The sequence below is a fragment of the Megalobrama amblycephala genome, linkage group LG15 (genome assembly GCF_018812025.1).
Source record: "Megalobrama amblycephala isolate DHTTF-2021 linkage group LG15, ASM1881202v1, whole genome shotgun sequence".
Taxonomy (NCBI): domain Eukaryota; kingdom Metazoa; phylum Chordata; class Actinopteri; order Cypriniformes; family Xenocyprididae; genus Megalobrama; species Megalobrama amblycephala.
In genome coordinates this window covers 15,434,161-15,452,910 of record NC_063058.1, presented here as the reverse complement: position 1 = coordinate 15,452,910, position 18,750 = coordinate 15,434,161, and the positions used below count along the sequence as shown (strand labels likewise).

At 38.7% G+C, this 18,750-nt stretch overlaps 1 protein-coding gene across 3 annotated transcripts in view; it reads left to right on the top strand.

Moving 5' to 3' along the window:
- Positions 1–18,750, top strand: part of LOC125247835 (cytosolic carboxypeptidase 4) — a 241,369-nt gene that overhangs the window by 2,457 nt on the left and 220,162 nt on the right. Inside the window, exon 1 of one of the 3 annotated variants that reach the window (XM_048159343.1) lies at positions 14,798–15,107. The exons of the other annotated variants lie outside the window; for them this stretch is intronic. Within the exon in view, the coding sequence (XP_048015300.1) occupies positions 15,032–15,107 (76 nt within the window). The 5' untranslated portion in view covers positions 14,798–15,031. Of the gene's footprint in view, positions 1–14,797; positions 15,108–18,750 lie in introns of those variants that run through there. 3 annotated transcript variants of the gene reach the window in all.

Below are 18,750 nucleotides of genomic sequence, written 5' to 3'. Positions count from 1 at the left end.
ATAAGACAGAAATTTGCAACATTTCTACAGTAATACCATATTGAAATATATTCGGAATCTAAAAAAATTAGATACTATCACATCAATTAGATGTACCTACACAAGTGTTAGTCTTTCAGTTTCATTATCATCCATTCAAAAGGGAAAAAAGTAGGAATAATTTTGTACTGTAACGTAAACATGGGCTATGTAACATACTGTACTGTTGTTGCTTTGTAAAAATTCTAAAGAAGAAAAATGCTACTTGATGTTAATGCTTTTTAGGTCTGTGTATTATGATAGACACAGTGAGTTTGTTGGGTGTTTTGTTTTGCTAGTGTTTTGGAATGAGTTGATTTGAGACTTGTATGAAGTGTTTTTAGTGCAGTTTGAATTTGACATTAACTGCCGTGCCAAGTTGAAAGTTGGTTAGGAGAACTGAGTGAAGAGTTTTGAAAAAATGACCTAAGTTTTGGGTCAAAGGGGTTCACTGACAAAACAGTTTGGGAATCTCTGCATTGTAAAACTCAATAAGTTCATAATAATACTCAAAACATTTGAGGAAACTTTTAAAGTAAGTAGAATAACATTTAATTTCAACATTTATTTATACAGTCTGACACAAAGCATATTGGGAATTAGAAATCTGCTGCAACTCAGCTCAATCATATTAAGTTCAGTTTACTACAATGAAATTTTACTACAATGAAATTTTGAGTTCACACAACTTTTTTCTATTAAGTACAATGAACTTTCATTATTATTTGAGTGAAATAAACTCATTTCATTTAATTAATTTCAATGTTCGGTTTTACAGTGTGGCCTAAATAGTTAAATAGCCCCAAAACCATTTAAAGGTGCCCTAGAACCAGTTATTATACAAGATATAATATAAGTCTAAGGTGTCCCCCTGAATGTGTCTGTTTCAATTTCAGCTCAAAATACCCCATAGATTTTTTTTAATTAATTTTTTTAACTGCCTATTTTGGGGCATCATTAACTATGCACCGATTCAGGCTGCGGCCCCTTTAAATCGCGCGCTCCCTGCCCCCCCGAGCTCTCGACTATAATACAGTGCATTTACAAAGTTCACATAGCTTCACATAACCCTCAAATGGATCTTTACAAGATGTTCATCATGCATACTGCATGTATGCGCCGGATCATTTGAGTATAGTATTTATTTGGATGTTTACATTTGATTCTGAATGAGATTAATAGTGCTCCGTGGCTAATGGCTAATGCTACACTGTTGTTTAAAAAATGAAAATGGCGATGGCTCTGTTGTCTCCGTGAATACAGTAATAAACGATGGTAACTTTAACCACATTTAACAGTACATTTAGAAACATTTAGAAAGACAATTCACAAATATCACTAAAAATATCATGTAATCATGGATCATGTCGGTTATTATTGCTCCATCTGCCATTTTTTGCTATTGTTCTTGCTTGCTTACCTAGTCTGATGATTCAGCTGTGCTCATCCAGACGTTAATACTGGCTGCCCTTGTGTAATGCCTTGAACGTGGGCTGGCATATGCAAATATTGGGGGCGTACATATTAATGATCCCGACTGTTATGTAACAGTCGGTGTTATGTTGAGATTCGCCAGTTTTTCGGAGGTCTTTTAAACAAATGAGATTTACACAAGAAGGAGGAGACAATGGTGTTTGAGACTCACTGTATGTCATCTCCATGTACTGAACTCTTGTTATTCAACTATGCCGAGGTAAATTCAATTTTTGATTCTAGGGCACCTTTATTTATACGACTAAAAATGGTGTTTGGTGTTCTCATCTGAGTACATTAGTTATATAGTAAGGTAAATGATTACATTGAAATGCTGTGACATGAATGGACATGTCACATGGGTTCTCAAAAGTGGAATTTTATAGTTGGGTAAACTTTTAATATATATATTTTTTGCATTCCCATTTGCTTTAGTAGCAAAAGAAAAAAATCCATGATAGCATTTCAAAGATTTTCCAATAGACGGAAAAAAGTAGAAATATTGAGAAAATATTGAGTATGTATTACGGTTGCCGTCACTCCCTCAGTGTTAGAAATGCCCACACAGCAGAGTTAAAGTAACTACCCTCACTAGTTTTCTGAAATGTAATGCCAAGGTAATACATAGTAACAGAACATATAGATTTTATAAAATGAAAATGTAAAAAAAAAATTTGAAAAGGGTAAATTAGAAACTTGATCTGGATTTTTGAGTGAACTAAGGGGTAGTTCACACAAAAATATAAATTCTGTCATTTTCTCACTTTCATGTTGTTTTAAAACAGTGAGACTTTTTATTTCTTCAGTAGTCCACAGAAAGAGATTTTAGGCAGGATGTTATATGCAATGAACGTGGATGACAAAAAACCCATAGAAGTACCATAACAAACCTTTAGTCTTCTACTCACACTATCATATGAGTTTAGAAGACTTGTATGTACAGTTATATGTCCATGGTCCTTTTTGTCATTTTACAGCCCATAGTCACACAGCATCCAATGTAGAAGGTCTGGAAGACTAGATTTGTAATGTAAAACCAGTGGTTTTGTTGTGGTTGTGAAGTTTCTAACTGTTTGCTTTTGAGATGTTTGTGGTAGTATTAATTTCTATGAATCCGCAAAAACACTTGTTTGATTGTAATTCTGTGCAGCTTTCCAATATTTCCTCTGCTCTGATCATGCTGGTTTGCGGCTAGAGAGTAATTACCGATGGTCAGCCATTAAAGCAGAAGGTTTTGCAAAAGTGGACCATGCCTAAGAGCTTTTCACATCACATAAGATGTGAAACTGAAATGCAGAAATTCATTTTGCTCTCATAACATCTGTTCCCTTTTATCTTTCATCATCCAGTAAGGGTAAGATGAGAGTTAATGAGGATATAATCAGATGAGGATAGTTTTCTGCCTTTAAATCTCATCTATGCTTGCAGCAGTAGACCTTGGCTTGCTTTTATTTCATTATTTATAGAGAAAGATTTAGGAAGTGTGAGGTTTGTCATACTTTTTATTTCTATTTTTTTTAGTCAGTTTCTGCAAAGGCACATACTTTAAAATTTGATTAAAAAAAAGAATAATTATTTAATATCCATTGAAAAAAATGGCCAAATAGTGGGACGTATTGCTAAATTGGGCTATTGACTCCTGGCTTGCAAGCAACCTGATGCAATTAATGAGCTTTATTTTATTTTCTTACAAAATATAAATGACGTAAAGCTCTCTTACTGTGTTTTATGTGAGGCAGCATGTGCATCTGTTCGTATCATTTCCCCAGAGATACAGTTCAAATGAAGCACCTTAATTAACGTAAATGAAACTCTGTTTGAACTCGGTGGCTGTAAATCCGAGACCTGGTCTTCCCATTCCCTACGAGTCCCTCATAACTCAATGTGTCCTGTCTGCATATATCTCCTTTGATTACTGCTGATGTTAATTGCCCTGCTTATACTGGCCACCGAGTTCATAAAGTCTCAAATGAGCTGGGCTGAAACACTACAGACCGCTAAATCCAGCAGTGTATTATGTATAATACATGTAAATAATGTTTACATATTAATGCCATTTCCTGTTAGTCTACTCAAGAGTGTGCTATTAGCTGTCATGACCATGTCAAGAGCTGTCATGACATCCTTCTGCTGTGGTTTATGAGGATGTGAGGTACAGCGTGACCACAAGAGGGAGATAACAAGCCATGCATTGTAGGAAAAAAACAAATGTGTTATAAATCAATGGCTCTCAGCTGGTTTTGCTTCAGGACCCAGACTGTATGCTGGATATCAAGTGACCAAAATAATTTATAGTGCAAAAAACAATGTTCAAAATTAAATATGTAAATAACTATCATATATATATATAAAAGTTGCTGTTTGGATTTAAAGGTGGGGTAAGCGATATTTCAAAAATGCTATTTGGAAGTTAGTCGGACTGACACACCAGAAAACAACAACAAACGCATAGCCAATCAGAATTAGTATGATGGTCGAGGAGAGAGAATGAGCAAGAGGAAGATTTGAAGAAACACTGCAGAAAGAGAGATGAGACACATTACAAAAGTTAAAAGCTCAGAAGAATATCACTGGAATGAACAGGAAAAGATCTTTATGGCCCACGTTAAAGGATTAGTTCACTTTCAAATAAAATTTTCCTGATAATTTACTCACCCCCATGTCATCCAAGATGTTCATGTCTTTCTTTCTTCAGCCAAAAATAAATTAAGGTTTTTGATGAAAACATTCCAGGATTATTCTCCTTATAGTGGACTTCAATGGCCTCCAGACGGTTGAAGGTCCAAATTACAGTTTCAGTGCAGCTTCAAAGGGCTTTAAACGATACCAGACGAGGAATAAGGGTCTTATCTAGTGAAACGATCTGTCATTTTCTAAAAAAAAAAATACAACTGTATATGCTTTATAAACACAAATGATCGCCTTGCAAGTGCTTCCACCATTCCGCTTTCCGTATTCTTCAAAAAGCCTACGCTGTATGTCCTACGCCTTCCCTATTCTATTTACGGAAAAAAACTGAACTGGCGCCACGTTCGTTCCGTAAGTTGAATAGGGAAGGCGTAAGACATACAGCATAAGCTTTTTTCCTTGAAAAATCTTGAAAGTGGACTAATCCTTTAATATTAGAACAACTTTCCAGCGCTGGAGAGAGCTAAGCGGGAAGGCCTGAAAAAAGACGGTTTTAAGAGGTGCATTGCCGACTGCTAGATAATGTGGTGTTTAGCGTCATTGTTAGTGCACTTGGCGAGTGGGGTTCGAGACTGACTCGGTGCAGGGTGGTTAGGATTGGAGGGTGAGTTTTGGAGGTGGAGCAATGAAGAGACGGGTGTGTTTGTTTGGGTTTATTTCAAATATTGACAACGTCCAACAGCGTTTTTGAAATATCGCCAACTCCACTTTTAAATAGGCAAATTATTAAGAGTCTGACTGGATCATTGTTGCTGAGATTGCCTGGAAATAAATATTGTGATGTTATTTCCATCAAAAGGTGCATCAGCTTTTGGTCAAGATCTTGTATTGACAATGCAAGAGGTGAGCACTCTGTAAAGTCTACTCCAGCACATCCCAAAGACTTCCAATAAATTTAAAGGGATAGTTCACCAAAAAATGAAAATTTGATGTTTATCTGCTTACCCCCAGGGCATCCAAGATGTAGGTGACTTTGTTTCATCAGTAGAACACAAATGATCATTTTTAACTCCAACCGTTGCCGTCTGTCAGTCGTATAATGCATGTCAATGGCAACACAATCTATAAGAGTCAAAAAAACATGCACAGACAAATCCAAATTAAACTCTGTGGCTCGTGACGACACATTGATATCCTAAGACACGAAAAGATCAGTTTGTGCGAGAAACCAAACAGTATTTATATCATTTTTTACCTCTAATACACCACTATGTCCAACTGCCTTGAGCATTCGGTGTGTGAGGTCTAAAAACGTGCTCTGATGCCGGAAGTGATCACTCGCGCGTATATCTCAATGAGTTCTCACACAAACCGATCGTTTTGTGTCTTAGGACATCAATGTGTCGTCACGAGCTGCAGGGTTTAATTTGAATTTGTCTGTGCAAGTTTTTTGTTTTTTGACTGTGTTGCCATTGACATGCACTATACGACTGACAGATGGCAACGGTTGGAGTTAAAAATCATCATTTGTGTTCTACCGAAGAAACAAAGTCACCTACATCTTGGATGCCCTGGGGGTAAGCAGATAAACATCAAATTTTCATTTTTGGGTGAACTATCCCTTTAAGATTTGGACCTTGAGGTGCCAATTCATGTGTGAAAATGATTCTTCATGCTCCCTCCCAATCAGAATTTGAGCCTATTTTCTATTACATAATGTCTCATTCACATGCAGATGAGCACAAAAGCATGTATGGATTTATGGTAAGTATGGATGTATGGTAATCACATGCACAAGTCAAAAATGAGTAAATATATGAGTGTTACTGCTTATAAAAGGTGAAAATACATTTGATAGGAGTTGATTTGAATATTTAATTATCTAATTAATATTTTGTGTAGAATATGCCCTCCCCCCTTCCCCCAGTACCAAACAGATATTTACACACTCTGTTCCTGCAGCTGCAGTAAATGACTGATGAAATTTCAGAAAGACCCTTTGCTTCCCCCTCCCCTTCTTTCTCTCTCTCTCTCTCTCTCTGTACATGGTTACTTTTTTATTGTGAGGTTGCTAGTGCAGGATTTGAGTAGGTGGGAGAGCGGGCGGACGGGGTAAGGATATTGGAGTGGGGTGAGAGAACTGGCAGCAGATCCTGAGGTCAGATTTCACTGCCCTCTCTCTGCATGTTTTATGGAAAGTGCTATTTCAGCCATCCCCAGCATGCGAGTGCCAGAGCTTGGTAGATTGCTCATGTTACAGTCGACACTTTGAGTGACAGTCAGGCTTTCTGGCTCACAAAAGAGCTCAGTGGAAAATCCTGAGCCTGGTCGTGGCGGGATACTTCCACAGTGCAGGTCCTGTTGCGTTGGGAACAAAATACAAGATGCACATCCCATTCAGGTTGCAGGACAGGTGGGAAAAGAGCGTTGTGTTCATTGTGGCCCCGATGAAAGGGGGAGATACGGAATTGGCAGTGAACGCTGTACCCCCTGATCACGTCTCTCTCCAAAAATACCATTTATGGCAAGAAAAGATGCTTAACGTGGTATTTTTAAGTTAGTGGACCACGAGGGAATGAGTCATCCTCTTTAATTTGATGTTGAGATTTGCAGATGGCGATTAGACTCATGATCAACAGTGTATTAAGCATCACTGGCTGCTGTCAAGTAAATATTTTGACAGATTTTTCTGATAATTTCAATAGAGAAATTTGGTGGGCCCTATCCATAGCTGTCTCCTTTATTTATATAAAAATTATAGCAGGATGACCCATGTATGGATGCCCTTTTCTGCCTTATAGTTTAAAATAAAGTCACAATAATCAAACTATTTTGAGATATTAAGCCGCAATAATAAAAAATATATATATTTGCAATTGTGGGATAATAGCTGCAATTATATTATTATAAAAGTCATGGTTATCTTGTAAATTATAATCAAATAATTGAGACTACAAAATAATTCTAACCTATTAATGATCATAAATAATTTTGACTGAATACTTTTGCAACTTTACATGGTAATTGAGTTATAAATGTCACAATAATCTTGTAAAGTCACATTTATATTTATTTACTCTGTGATTAAAAATGGCTTTTAAACCCATAGCTTCACACAGAATCATAAGCAAAAGACCTCAATTTCCTTTGAGATAAAAAATGAGAGCTATCTTTTGATTTGTTTTGATTACTGCCATATTTCTCGCTCACTTTACCATGGTTATCAGATGAAAATAAACAATCATCCACTCTTAAAACCTGAGTGAAATTTAATCTAATAACTAGTGGGAGCCAGCAATTCGAGATGTCTGTCTACGTGCATTTCATACCAAGGTTATCTTTTGCTAAGCGCACTGGATGACAAGTATGTCTGCTTAAGGGTCTCAGTATCCACATTTGCGTAATTCCCCAGTAAGAAGGTCTAAGCGTGGAATGAAAATTGGCCTCAGATGTGAAATTAAAACACTGTTGTCATCACTTGATCAAGCCCACTTCTTTCAAAAGCATTAGAATTAAATTCATGAACTGTGAACATTAAAACAGCTTGTTTAATGAACTGTAAGGGTATTCTTTGCATGGCTTTATACAGTTATAACATTTTTCCTGTAGCGTTAATATTTATCAGATCAGTTTGCAACCTGATGTTATGTTCAATTTAAAGGGATAGTTCACCCAAAAATGAAAATTTGATGTTTATCTGCTTACCCCCAGGACATCCGAGATGTAGATGACTTTGTTTCTTCAGTAGAACACAAATGATGATTTTTAACTTCAACCGTTGCCATCTGTCAGTCAAATAATGGGAGTGAATGGGAACACAAACAATAAGAGTCAAAAAAACTACCATAGACTAATCCAAATTAAACCCTGTGGCTCGTGACGACACACTGATGTCCTAAGATACGAAACGATTGGTTTGTGTGAGAAACCGAACAGTATTTATATCATTTTTTACCTCTAATACACCACTATGTCCAACTGCATTCAGCACTCGTTTAGTGAGGTCTGATCGCGCTCTGACAACGGAAGTAATGTCTAGCACTCATTGAAGTATAAGCGCGAGACATCACTGTCGTTGTCAGAGCGCGATCAGACCCCACTAAGCGAGTGCTGAATGCAGTTGGACATAGTGGTGTATTAGAGGTAAAAAATGATATAAATACTGTTCGGTTTCTCACACAAACCAATCGTTTCGTGTCTTAGGACATCAATGTGTAGTCACGAGCCGCAGGGTTTAATTTGGATTTGTCTAAGCAAGTTTTATTTACTCTTATAGTAGAAGTTCCCACTGACTTGCATTATACGGCTGACAGACCGCAACGGTTGGAGTTAAAAATCATCATTTGTGTTCTACTGAAGAAACAAAGTCACCTACATCTTGGATGCCCTGGGGATAAACATCAAATTTTCATTTTTGGGTGAACTATCCCTTTAAGATTTGGACCTTGAGGTGCCAATTCATGTGTGAAAATGATTCTTCATGCTCCCTCCCAATCAGAATTTGAGCCTATTTTCTATTACATAATGTCTCATTCACATGTCTTGTGAGACTTAAAACAAATAAGTTAATGGCTGATTGTTAAAAATATAGTGTGTAGTTAAAGGGTTAGTTCACCCAAAAATGAAAATTCTGTCATTAATTACTCATCCTCATGTTGTTCTACACCCATAAGACCTTCATTCATCTTCAGAACACAAATTAAGGTATTTTTGATAAAATCCGATAGCTTAGTGGGGCCTGCATTAAAAGCAAGATAATTAACACTTTCAGATGCTCAGAAAGCTACTAAAAACATATTTAAAACAGTTCATGTGACTACAGTGGTTCAACCTTAATATTATGAAGCAACGAGAATACATTTTGTGTGCCAAAAAAACAAAAAATAACGACTTTATTCAACAATATCTAGTGATGGACGGTTTCATGAAGCTTCGAAGCTTTACGAATCTTTTGCTTCGAATCAGTGGTCTGGAGTGTGTATCAAATTGCCAAAGTCACGTGATTTCATTAAACAAGGCTTCGTCATGTCATAAATGTTTCGAAATTTCAACGGTCACTACTGGGGGGTGTGACTCTGGCAGTTTGATACACGCTCCAAAACCACTGATTCGAAAAAAGATTCGTAAAGTTTCGAAGCTTCATGAAGCAGTGTTTTGAAATCGCCCATCACTAGATATTGTTGAATAAAGTCGTTATTTTGTTTTTTGGTGCACAAAAAGTATTCTCGTCGCTTTATAATATTAAGGTTGAATCACTGTAGTCACATGAACTGTTTTAAATATGTCTTTAGCAGCTTTCTGGACATCTGGAAGTGTTAATTATCTTGCTGGCAATAGAGGCCTCACTGAGCCATCGGATTTTATCAAAAATATCTTAATTTGTGTTCGAAGATAAACAAAGCTCTTACGGGTGTGGAATGACATGAGGGTGAGTAATTAATGACAGAATTTTCAACCCTTTAAAGGTGCAGTAGGAGATCTGAGAAATGCTAACGTTAGCCTGCTAGCATTGAAAGCATATGTGACAAGTGGCAAAATGAGTCACAATGAGCAAGTTTTCAAAAATGTTGTTATTTTCACAATCTCTTTCAACTTTTTTTCAATATTTTAAAGTACTGTAATTCTGTTTATATGTGTATATCGGGACCGCGAGCTGTCTGAGGCGTCTAGCTCTTCAGATCTGCCAGTCAGTGCGAGTAAAGTTGGGTGCACACTGTGCGATTTATAATAGTCCTTTACGATTGTTGCTTGTCAGACTGTAGGAACATGATCCTTGTGTCACACTGTGGGATCTCAGCTGTCATTTATGTCAGACTGTACGACAGTCAAGATGCGTTAAAATCGGACGTGCGCTTGAAAACTTGTCCGGAGTTTTACATCATCAACCCACACACATTCAGTGACAGTGAGCTGCATTACACACAGGACTGAAATGGTGGCTAACAAAGAAGTCTCTAGCGTTAATTTTGATCACGGCTTGTCTTGAAAAATGAAGACAATTTGACGTTTGACGTAGGAGAAGTCACACTTCAGGACTGTGTGCCAAATCTTCTGACACTGCCAGAATTTCGTCAGAGGTAAAATTTGATCGCAACGGTCATTAATCGGCTGTCGATGAAAATGTCAAACTAACGATCAAAGACTACAGATTTTAGCCTAGGATTATAGGAATCTTTTAGGATTCTCAAAATTTGTCTCAGACGACCAAATCGTGGCCAAAATCGCACAGTGTGTGAATCTTGTGTGAGTATCTTAAGGCACCCGCCTTAAGATCGTTTTGATTACATCAGCATGAGTTTGAAAATCACATTTCATTGGTTCAGACTCATGCCATTGAAAATTCGCTATGAATATTCACAAAGTTGCAATGCTGCAGTTTAAAACGATACCAAACTTGGACTATTGAGGAAGTTGCTGAGGGGAAGCGCATGGTGAAACGAGCAGAGAAAAATGACATTTTTCATGGACAAAGGAAAGGTAATCTTCTCAGAAAACATACAAATAAACATACTTTTAGTCGTTTAATAACTATTTGAAGCATTTGAATCGCTAGATGAGGGCTTAATGAACTCATTTTTGTGAAAACCTCGTTTAAAATAATGACTACTATTAGGATATGAGGAGACTTTCAACCAGTACATCAAAAATGTTTCTGTAGAGAATCACCTATTGCACCTTTTAATGGTGCACATTGAGCTTTGTTAGTGGTGTTTTATTAAAATGAATTTGTTAGCACATTTTTGCTTATAAAATGTTCAGCTTGGGTCCAGGCCAGGGTGGACTGCAATAATTTATTTTGGCTTCATAGTTTAGAGTGTGTCCTTGGTGAGACTTTCAAGGATTGCATCTAGCCCACACAGTTCATCAATAATTTCCTGATGCCCGCTGTGTACTTGATTTTCTCATTCATTTATTGATTTTGAGAAGCAAATACTTGTACGTGCTTTCTTTTCCTCACTGAAGCACAGAGATTCTAACAAAGTTTGTGCTACTGTTTCTCTATATCATGCTACAATTGTAAACCAAAACAACAGACACTGCGGAGCTTGTTTGTGGAGTGTTGTACAAAAGGGATGAAGGAGCCATGAGGCAAGATGTTTATTCTTGCTTTTAACTTGGGAATGTTTTACATCAAGACTTCAAGATGGATTGTTAACTGACAGCTTTGAGTGGCGAACACTCTTCCCAGGATCCTCAGCTCTGCTCTTATTTATTTATGGGCCTCTGAGTAGCTTGGCATAGAACTCTGTCATAGGTGCCCTGCATCACTCAGGTTGATAACTTATTTAACATGTTTGTGCTCAATATGCTGGAAGAACAAGTGAAGTGCTGTTCCCTGCGTAAGGAGGGTGATGCCACAGGGAAGGTAAGTGAGAAAGAGGAGTGCTCTCTGTTGTTTTAGAGATGAAGTTAAACCTCTCTGTGAGGGACTTGATGGGGTCTGCTGAAAAGTATGCCCAGAAAACATGATTATGCTCTGCCTGCTTTGGCTGTGATTAAACTGCCCATGGCTCGCAGCTGGCTACTGGACCTGTGGTTTCATAAGCTCCTTGAACCTCCCATTTGTTCTGGAGCCAGCTTCTGTACCTTGAGCTCTATATATATTTTGCCCCCCTCTCAAAGATAAACAATAGCTACAAAAACCACCTCAGGTCCCAAGCTTGTACTGTTGAAGTCGGATGCCTGTCAAGACCATCTTCTGCTCCCTTTGGTAAGTCTTGGAGCGGTAGAAACACAATCTTAGATTATGCATGGTCTTATTTGCACTGGTACAAGAGCTTCAACTATCTATCTATCCATCTATCTATCTATCTAAAATTCCATTTAAAGGGTTAGTTCACCCAAAAATGAAAATTCTGTCATTTGTTACTTACCCTCATGCCGTTCCACACGTTAATCTTCGGAACACAAATTAAGATATTTTATTTGAAATCCGATGGCTCCGTGAGGCCTCCATGGGGAGCAATGACACTTCCTCTCTCCCATAAAGGTGCTAAAAACATATTTAAATCGGTTCATGTGAGTACAGTGGTTCAATATTATTGGGAGAATATTCTTGGTGCGCCAAAAAAAAACAAAATAACAACTTATTTAGTGATGGCCGATTTCAAAACACTGCTTTATGAAGCATCGGAGCATAATGAATCAGTGTGTCGAATCATGATTCAGATTGCGTATCAAAACTGCCAACGGCTAAAATCACGTGACTTTGGCGCTCCGAACAGCAGATTCGATACACTGATTCATTTGTGCTCTGATGCTTCCTGAAGCAGTGTTTTGAAATCGGCCATCACTAAATAAGTCATTATTTTGTTTTTTTTTTGGCGCTCCAAAAATATTCTCGTCGCTTTATAATATTAATATTGAACCACTGTACTCACATGAACCGATTTAAATATGTTTTTAGTACCTTTATGGATCTTGAGAGAGGAAGTGTCCATTGCTCCCTATGGAGGCCTCACGGAGCTATCAGATTTCAACTAAAATATCTTAATTTGTGTTCCGAAGAAAACGGCATGAGGGTAAGTAATAAATGACAGAATTTTCATTTTTGGGTGAACTAACCCTTTAAATTGCATTTCTGCATCTTGTTTGCTGCCTCAATTAAAATTCAAGAATTGAATTGCAATTCAAAAGGGATTCTCAATTAAAATTCTAAATGGTGAACAACCTTGCTAGCAAGGCTCATGCAGTTAGCTGCTTCTAGTTAAGAAGCCTACTGGGGACACCAAAGCTTTGCTCGTACACCTTGCCAACCATTCTGATTTTTCATGTGATGCTGTGTCTTGCAGCTTAGGTTAATAAAAGGGAATGTTAAATCCAAAATGAAAGTTATCATACTCACCCTCATGTCATCCCAATTCTGTATGACTGTCTTTCTTCTGTGAAACACAAAAGAACATATTTTGAAAGTCAATGGGATCTAAACAACATTGGATCCCAATGACTTTTATTGTATGGGCATTAAAGGCTTAGTTCACCCTAAAATTAATTACTCACTCTCATGCCGTTCCAAACCTGTAAGACCTTCATTCATCTTCGGAACACATATTAAGATATTTTTGATGAAATCCGAGAGCTCTCTAACCCTTCCATAGACAGCAATTTAATTACCACTTTCAAGGCCCAGAAAGGTAGTAAAGACATTGTTAAAATAGTCTTTGTGACTACAGTGGTTCAACCTTAATGTTATGAAGCGACGAGAATACTTTTTGTGTGCAAAAACAAAACAAAAATAACGACTTTATTCAACAATTTCTTCTCTTCCCTGTCATTTTCCTATGCAGTAGATGTTGTTAACACAGTGCAGCGCTTCCAGGTTCTACATCAGAACGCTGACTCAGTATTGGCTGACGCTGTTCAAGTGAGGAGCACAACGCGTGCGTTTGATGCTGATGCAGAAGCTGGCCAATAATGAGTCGGCGTTCTGATGTAGAACCTGTAAACACTGCACTGTCTATGCAAAGTAAACAGGGAAGGGAAATTGTTGAACAAAGTAGTTATTTTTGTTTTGTTTTTGCGCACAAAAAGTGTTCTCGTCGCTTCATAACATTAAGGTTGAACCACTGTAGTCACATGGACTATTTTAACAATGTCTTTACTACCTTTCTGGGCCTTGAAAGTGGTAATTAAATTGCTGTCTATGGAGGGGTCAGAGAGCTCTCTGATTTCATCAAAAATATCTTAATTTGTGTTCTGAAGATAAACAAAGGTCTTACGGGTTTAGAACGACATGAGGGTGAGTAATTGAAGACTGTTTGAGGCCCAGTTTTGGGGGAACTAACCCTTTAATACCATGCAAGTATATTGGTGTTTTCAGGGTAGCTAAGCTAAAGATGGATCCCACAAATCATGAAATTTAACTGAAATCCACACTTCACTTGAGCAAAATGTAAGGACTGCAAGTAAGTGGTTTGAAAAACAAGACCTAGAGACCAGAAGATATTTGGCCCTCTGACAAGCTCTGCAGCAAGAAGTCACTCTCCCGATGTAAAGTGTTAATTAAAAGGTTGGGAGACGGCCAAGCAGTCGTAAATTTGTAGTCGTAGGCAGCCGTCTTTACAAGATATGCTTCTCCGAGCGTCCCATGCATGCCTAGCTATGGTGTTCAACAGTTTTGTCCACTTCTGTCTTGGCAGGCTAATGTTCTTGCACCACATGAAGTTCCTGTGATTGTTGCAACTAAACATCACTGTCTGAACTTGGTAACCAAATTGACGCTAATGGGGGGTTTAGATGGTGATTTACAGCTGTTTTGTTTTGATGCAGTTTACCAGAGCTTGAGGTAAAAGAATAACCTTAAACGTGGGCAACATGGATATGCACACGTGCTGTAATGATACTTCTTAGCTTTTGTGTCATGTTGATCAAAGGGAACCCATTGCATGCTTGCATAAATAGGGTTTATTTTCACTCATGCATTCTTGGCATAACGTGCTATTCATATTGTGTGGTGTGGACAGACACATCAAGAGGCCGAGACTCTTCCATCGGCAGCTTCTGAGTCTACCGCCCATGCAACCACACAGACACACACATTTATAAACCCTGCCATAAGCTGTCTAAAGAAGCTGCATAAAACCACAACACCAACCCCCCACAGAAAGCCACCACACCACCCTGGACAACTTGCGCACCCTGGACTGATTTACATCCCATTGGCCCCTACAGTACATTTGCCCCTGTTACTTTTTGTCAGGCTGGAACCCAGCTGGGGAGTTTACCCAAAGGGAGGGGGGCTTTTAAAAAACGGCCAGGTGCGACCCTTAAATTCAGGACACAGTGAGTAGGCTAGAGTCAGTGGGAGGAGGTAGAAGCAGACAGGAATCTATACCAGACATACTTGCACTTTGTGTTATTCTTTGTCCTGTATACTTTTGTACTTGGTTCTGACTCTATTGACCATCCCAAGATGTACAACTACAGTAAGCTGGGTCACTTCACCTGGACAGCGACATTGAGAGAATGTGGAAGCCTCACTAATGGGGGTAAGCGACAAGATGAATCTCTGCAATGCTCTGAATGCACATCAAGTCCTGCACTTGGCAAGAGCATGCTGTGTGTGTAAAGAGAGCTCACAACAGAGCTAGCACATGCATATGTCTTGTTTTACTTGTACACAGTGGTCTTTTGCTGCCTTTCAGAGCTTTTGACCAAGTTGCATGAGCTTGATGCACCTTTGGTTTTGGTAGTCTTGGTAGAGCGAGCAATAAAAAGATGATTTGTTGCAGAGGATCACAGTGTACATTTTCAAAATGTACCAGTCAACCTTGAAATGCATGCTTGATTATCGAGATACTCAGCCCAATTGACGTAGGCGTACTGTTGTTGACGTGCAAACATTTGCATGTGTGCTTAGGCACCGCCTTGTGATTGGTGAGCCAGCGGGATGGGCGGAGCTCTTGTCTTTTTTATCTTGATCTTGGCACTTCTTATGGATTCTGGGCAACCACACGGAGTGTCTCAAGCCCCACCTGCTCTTTTCTTTTAACCAAGCTCAAGACGATATGAGTTATTTCTATCGACATTATTTTTATCTCGCAGCCTTAACAGTGAACTCAGCACTTTTCAATATTTGTCCTCCTTGCCCCCGTCGTCTTGTTTTTCACGATCCATGAGTTTGCCTCTCAAACGTCGGGATATTTATCCTGTGGTATTATGTAACTAAACAAGGACCACTGCTGAGTGACTGTCTCTACCAGAGAATGCCATTGAGAGACAATGAAAGCATTAAAGCTCTTCTGGCTTTAGGGAGTCCATGTCCCACAGGTGTAGGTTATAATTTATAGACTCTGTCTGTCTGGATTAGAGAGGGATTCAGTGGAATTGTCTGTGATGAAGTCACCTTGCTGCTTATGGGGATGTGATATCTGCAACCTTTGACGCTATTTCTTAGTTATAGAACTGAATTTTCGCATGAGTTTGTGTATGTGTGAGGCACTAGATATTGTTTACACTTTTCAACAATATTGGTAAAAAAAGATACGACCCCCTCTGTGTAATTTTAGCCGAGGCTGTATCCACTGAGGCGTTTAAATATTTGTTCATTCTGCCGTGCCATTAGAGGCTTTAGAGAGATTAAGCCAAAAACCCAGCGGGCAGTGCTGATGTGTCAGTAACTCTGAACACTGCTAGGGGACTTCAGGGTCATTGTTTTTTATTAATAGTACGTTATTCACAGATTCAGAGTTGTTCCTTCATGTTTTTGTGCAGAATGTTTTCTGATAGTCGTCAGCTAGACTCTAGATGATAGTGATCCGACTTTTGCCCCTTGAAGACATTATAATTCTCTATTATACAAAAAATAATGCGATAATCATCTCTAATTGAGTTTACTTGCTGGAATGGAATGTTTATTTTTGATAGAGAGGATTATCATTGTGCTAATGCCACTTTTCAAGTGGACACGATTAACTCAGCGACTCAGCCAGAACAAATGTGAGCTGCTGGTTGTTGTTGTTTTTTTTTTTCTTACTCAAAGCAGGTTTCTAGTTTCCCCCTGAAGTTCAAGGATAAGTCATGCCATTTCTACCTACCCTTCATGGTGCTTGTTTTAATCAGCAGCTGTCGCCCTGATGGAGACACTCTGATGGCTCCCAGAGGCCAACAAATCCAAAGGTTTTTTTGTCATTGCATTTTTTTTTTTTCAGAGGACCTCACAAAAATCCTGATTAGAACAAGAATGCAACACCATTGTAGTGTCCCTGTTGCCATTTTAAATATCAGCTAAATGCTAATGAAATAAATAAGTTGATTAGCATGCAGGTTAGACCCCAAGATGGCATTCATCTTGTATGGTTTATCGATAGAGGAGGAAGCCAAAAGGAACTGTTGGCAGGTCTGACCAAGCATCTGACCCCATCGTGAACATTTATCATTGTAGCCTGAGCTGGGAGGGTTACCTTTCAGCTAATAATTCTTCTAATGATTAGCCAAATTACTTTTGCCATGATGTCCTTTTTTCTTTTTTTCTTTTTTTTTTTTTTAGTCCAGCTTGAGAAAGATCTTTAAGTGACTCTTAGTAACGTTGACACCGATGGTATCTGTCTGTATTTCCCTCATTGCTACGTAGGAATCATTACTAAGGACTGAGGGAAGCTTTTATAGAATGAACATGGCAGTGGTATGGCACAAGCTATGTTGTGCACGGAGGACTTTTAAAAGTTTCTAAAAATGACTTGGCAGAGCGTAGCACGCGATCACGATTAAGGCCCAGACTAATGACACTGGCACTCTTTCATTAATATAGCGAAGTGGTTCTCAAACTGATGAACAGTGAAGGATTCTAAATGTTCCATATATTTATACAAACCTTGATGTTGTTAGTAGTTTAGTAGGGTGTTAGATGGTCTGTGACTACTGTTAATTTACTAAATCTAGTGATAATTACTGAGTGAAACATTAATTTGATAACTGCTCTATTTCAGTCTTTGATTTAATACTCTGAGGTAAAATCCAAGCTGTCAAAGTATGAAAGTCGTGTTTTAGATTTATTTATTCTGACGCATGTTATATCAGATGTGACAGTTGCTAAGCAATGAAACGTTGCCCAGGGAACAGTCAATTTGGTTGAATGAGACACTGGAAAATCTTATTTTTTCCCTCCTCATTTAGTAATTGCTGGATTTGATCTAAGAAATGCTGTCGTGCTTTGAACTGAGGTTGAAATGAATCATCAATCTTGCAACGCTTTTTGAAAATAGAGTTGAACTTTTGGTTGTAGAACACAATTTCAGTAACAAGATGTAATTTTTCTTAAATGTTTTGTTTACAATGTTAGCCCAACAGGAGTTTGTTAGAAGGCCTAGCAGGGTATTTATTATTCCTTCAAGCCTTAAAGACCTCATGAACCTACAATTTAGAGTTTTTGTCTCAATGTCTGTTAGCTTCAAGGTCATCTATATGCTAATGTCTTCCTAAAAGCCGTAGCAGACATACGCAAAGAAAAAAAAACATTACAGTCTTTCTTTTCTAGTAAAATGGATCATTGATGATTTCTCATGTGTCTAAGGGTGCATTTACACAATAAACGATATACAAAAAATCAAAGTTTATGTTTTTCACATACAGATTACAATTTTCTTAATACAGCTTGCCTCTGATCAGCAATAGCAAGTACCATGTAATGCTTCTGACCGGAGGGCAAGGTTTAGCTGGTAAGCCCTTGCATGTGTAACAGATGTAGGCCGGTAAGAGCTGTGCGTATAAACCTCACTCCCCTGATCTCAAGAGTTCGAGTTCGAACGAGGTGGTTCGAACAGGAGGGGTTATGTTGGTGCCGTGACCCGGATGGGAGTGAGGTTTAGGGGGGTGAGTGTAACAGATGTAGGCCGGTAAGAGCTGTGCGTCTAAACCTCACTCCCCTGATCTCAAGAGTTCGAGTTCGAACTGGTGGTTCGAACAGGAGGGGTTACGTTGGTGCCGTGACCCGGATGGGAGTGAGGTTTAGGGGGAGTGTAACGGATGTAGGCCGGTAAGAGCTGTGCGTATAAACCTCACTCCCCTGATCTCAAGAGTTCGAGTTCGAACGGGTGGTTCGAACAGGAGGGGTTACGTTGGTGCCGTGACCCGGATGGGAGTGAGGTTTAGGGGGGTGAGAGCCTGACTCCCATGCCGGTGGACCCGGGTTCG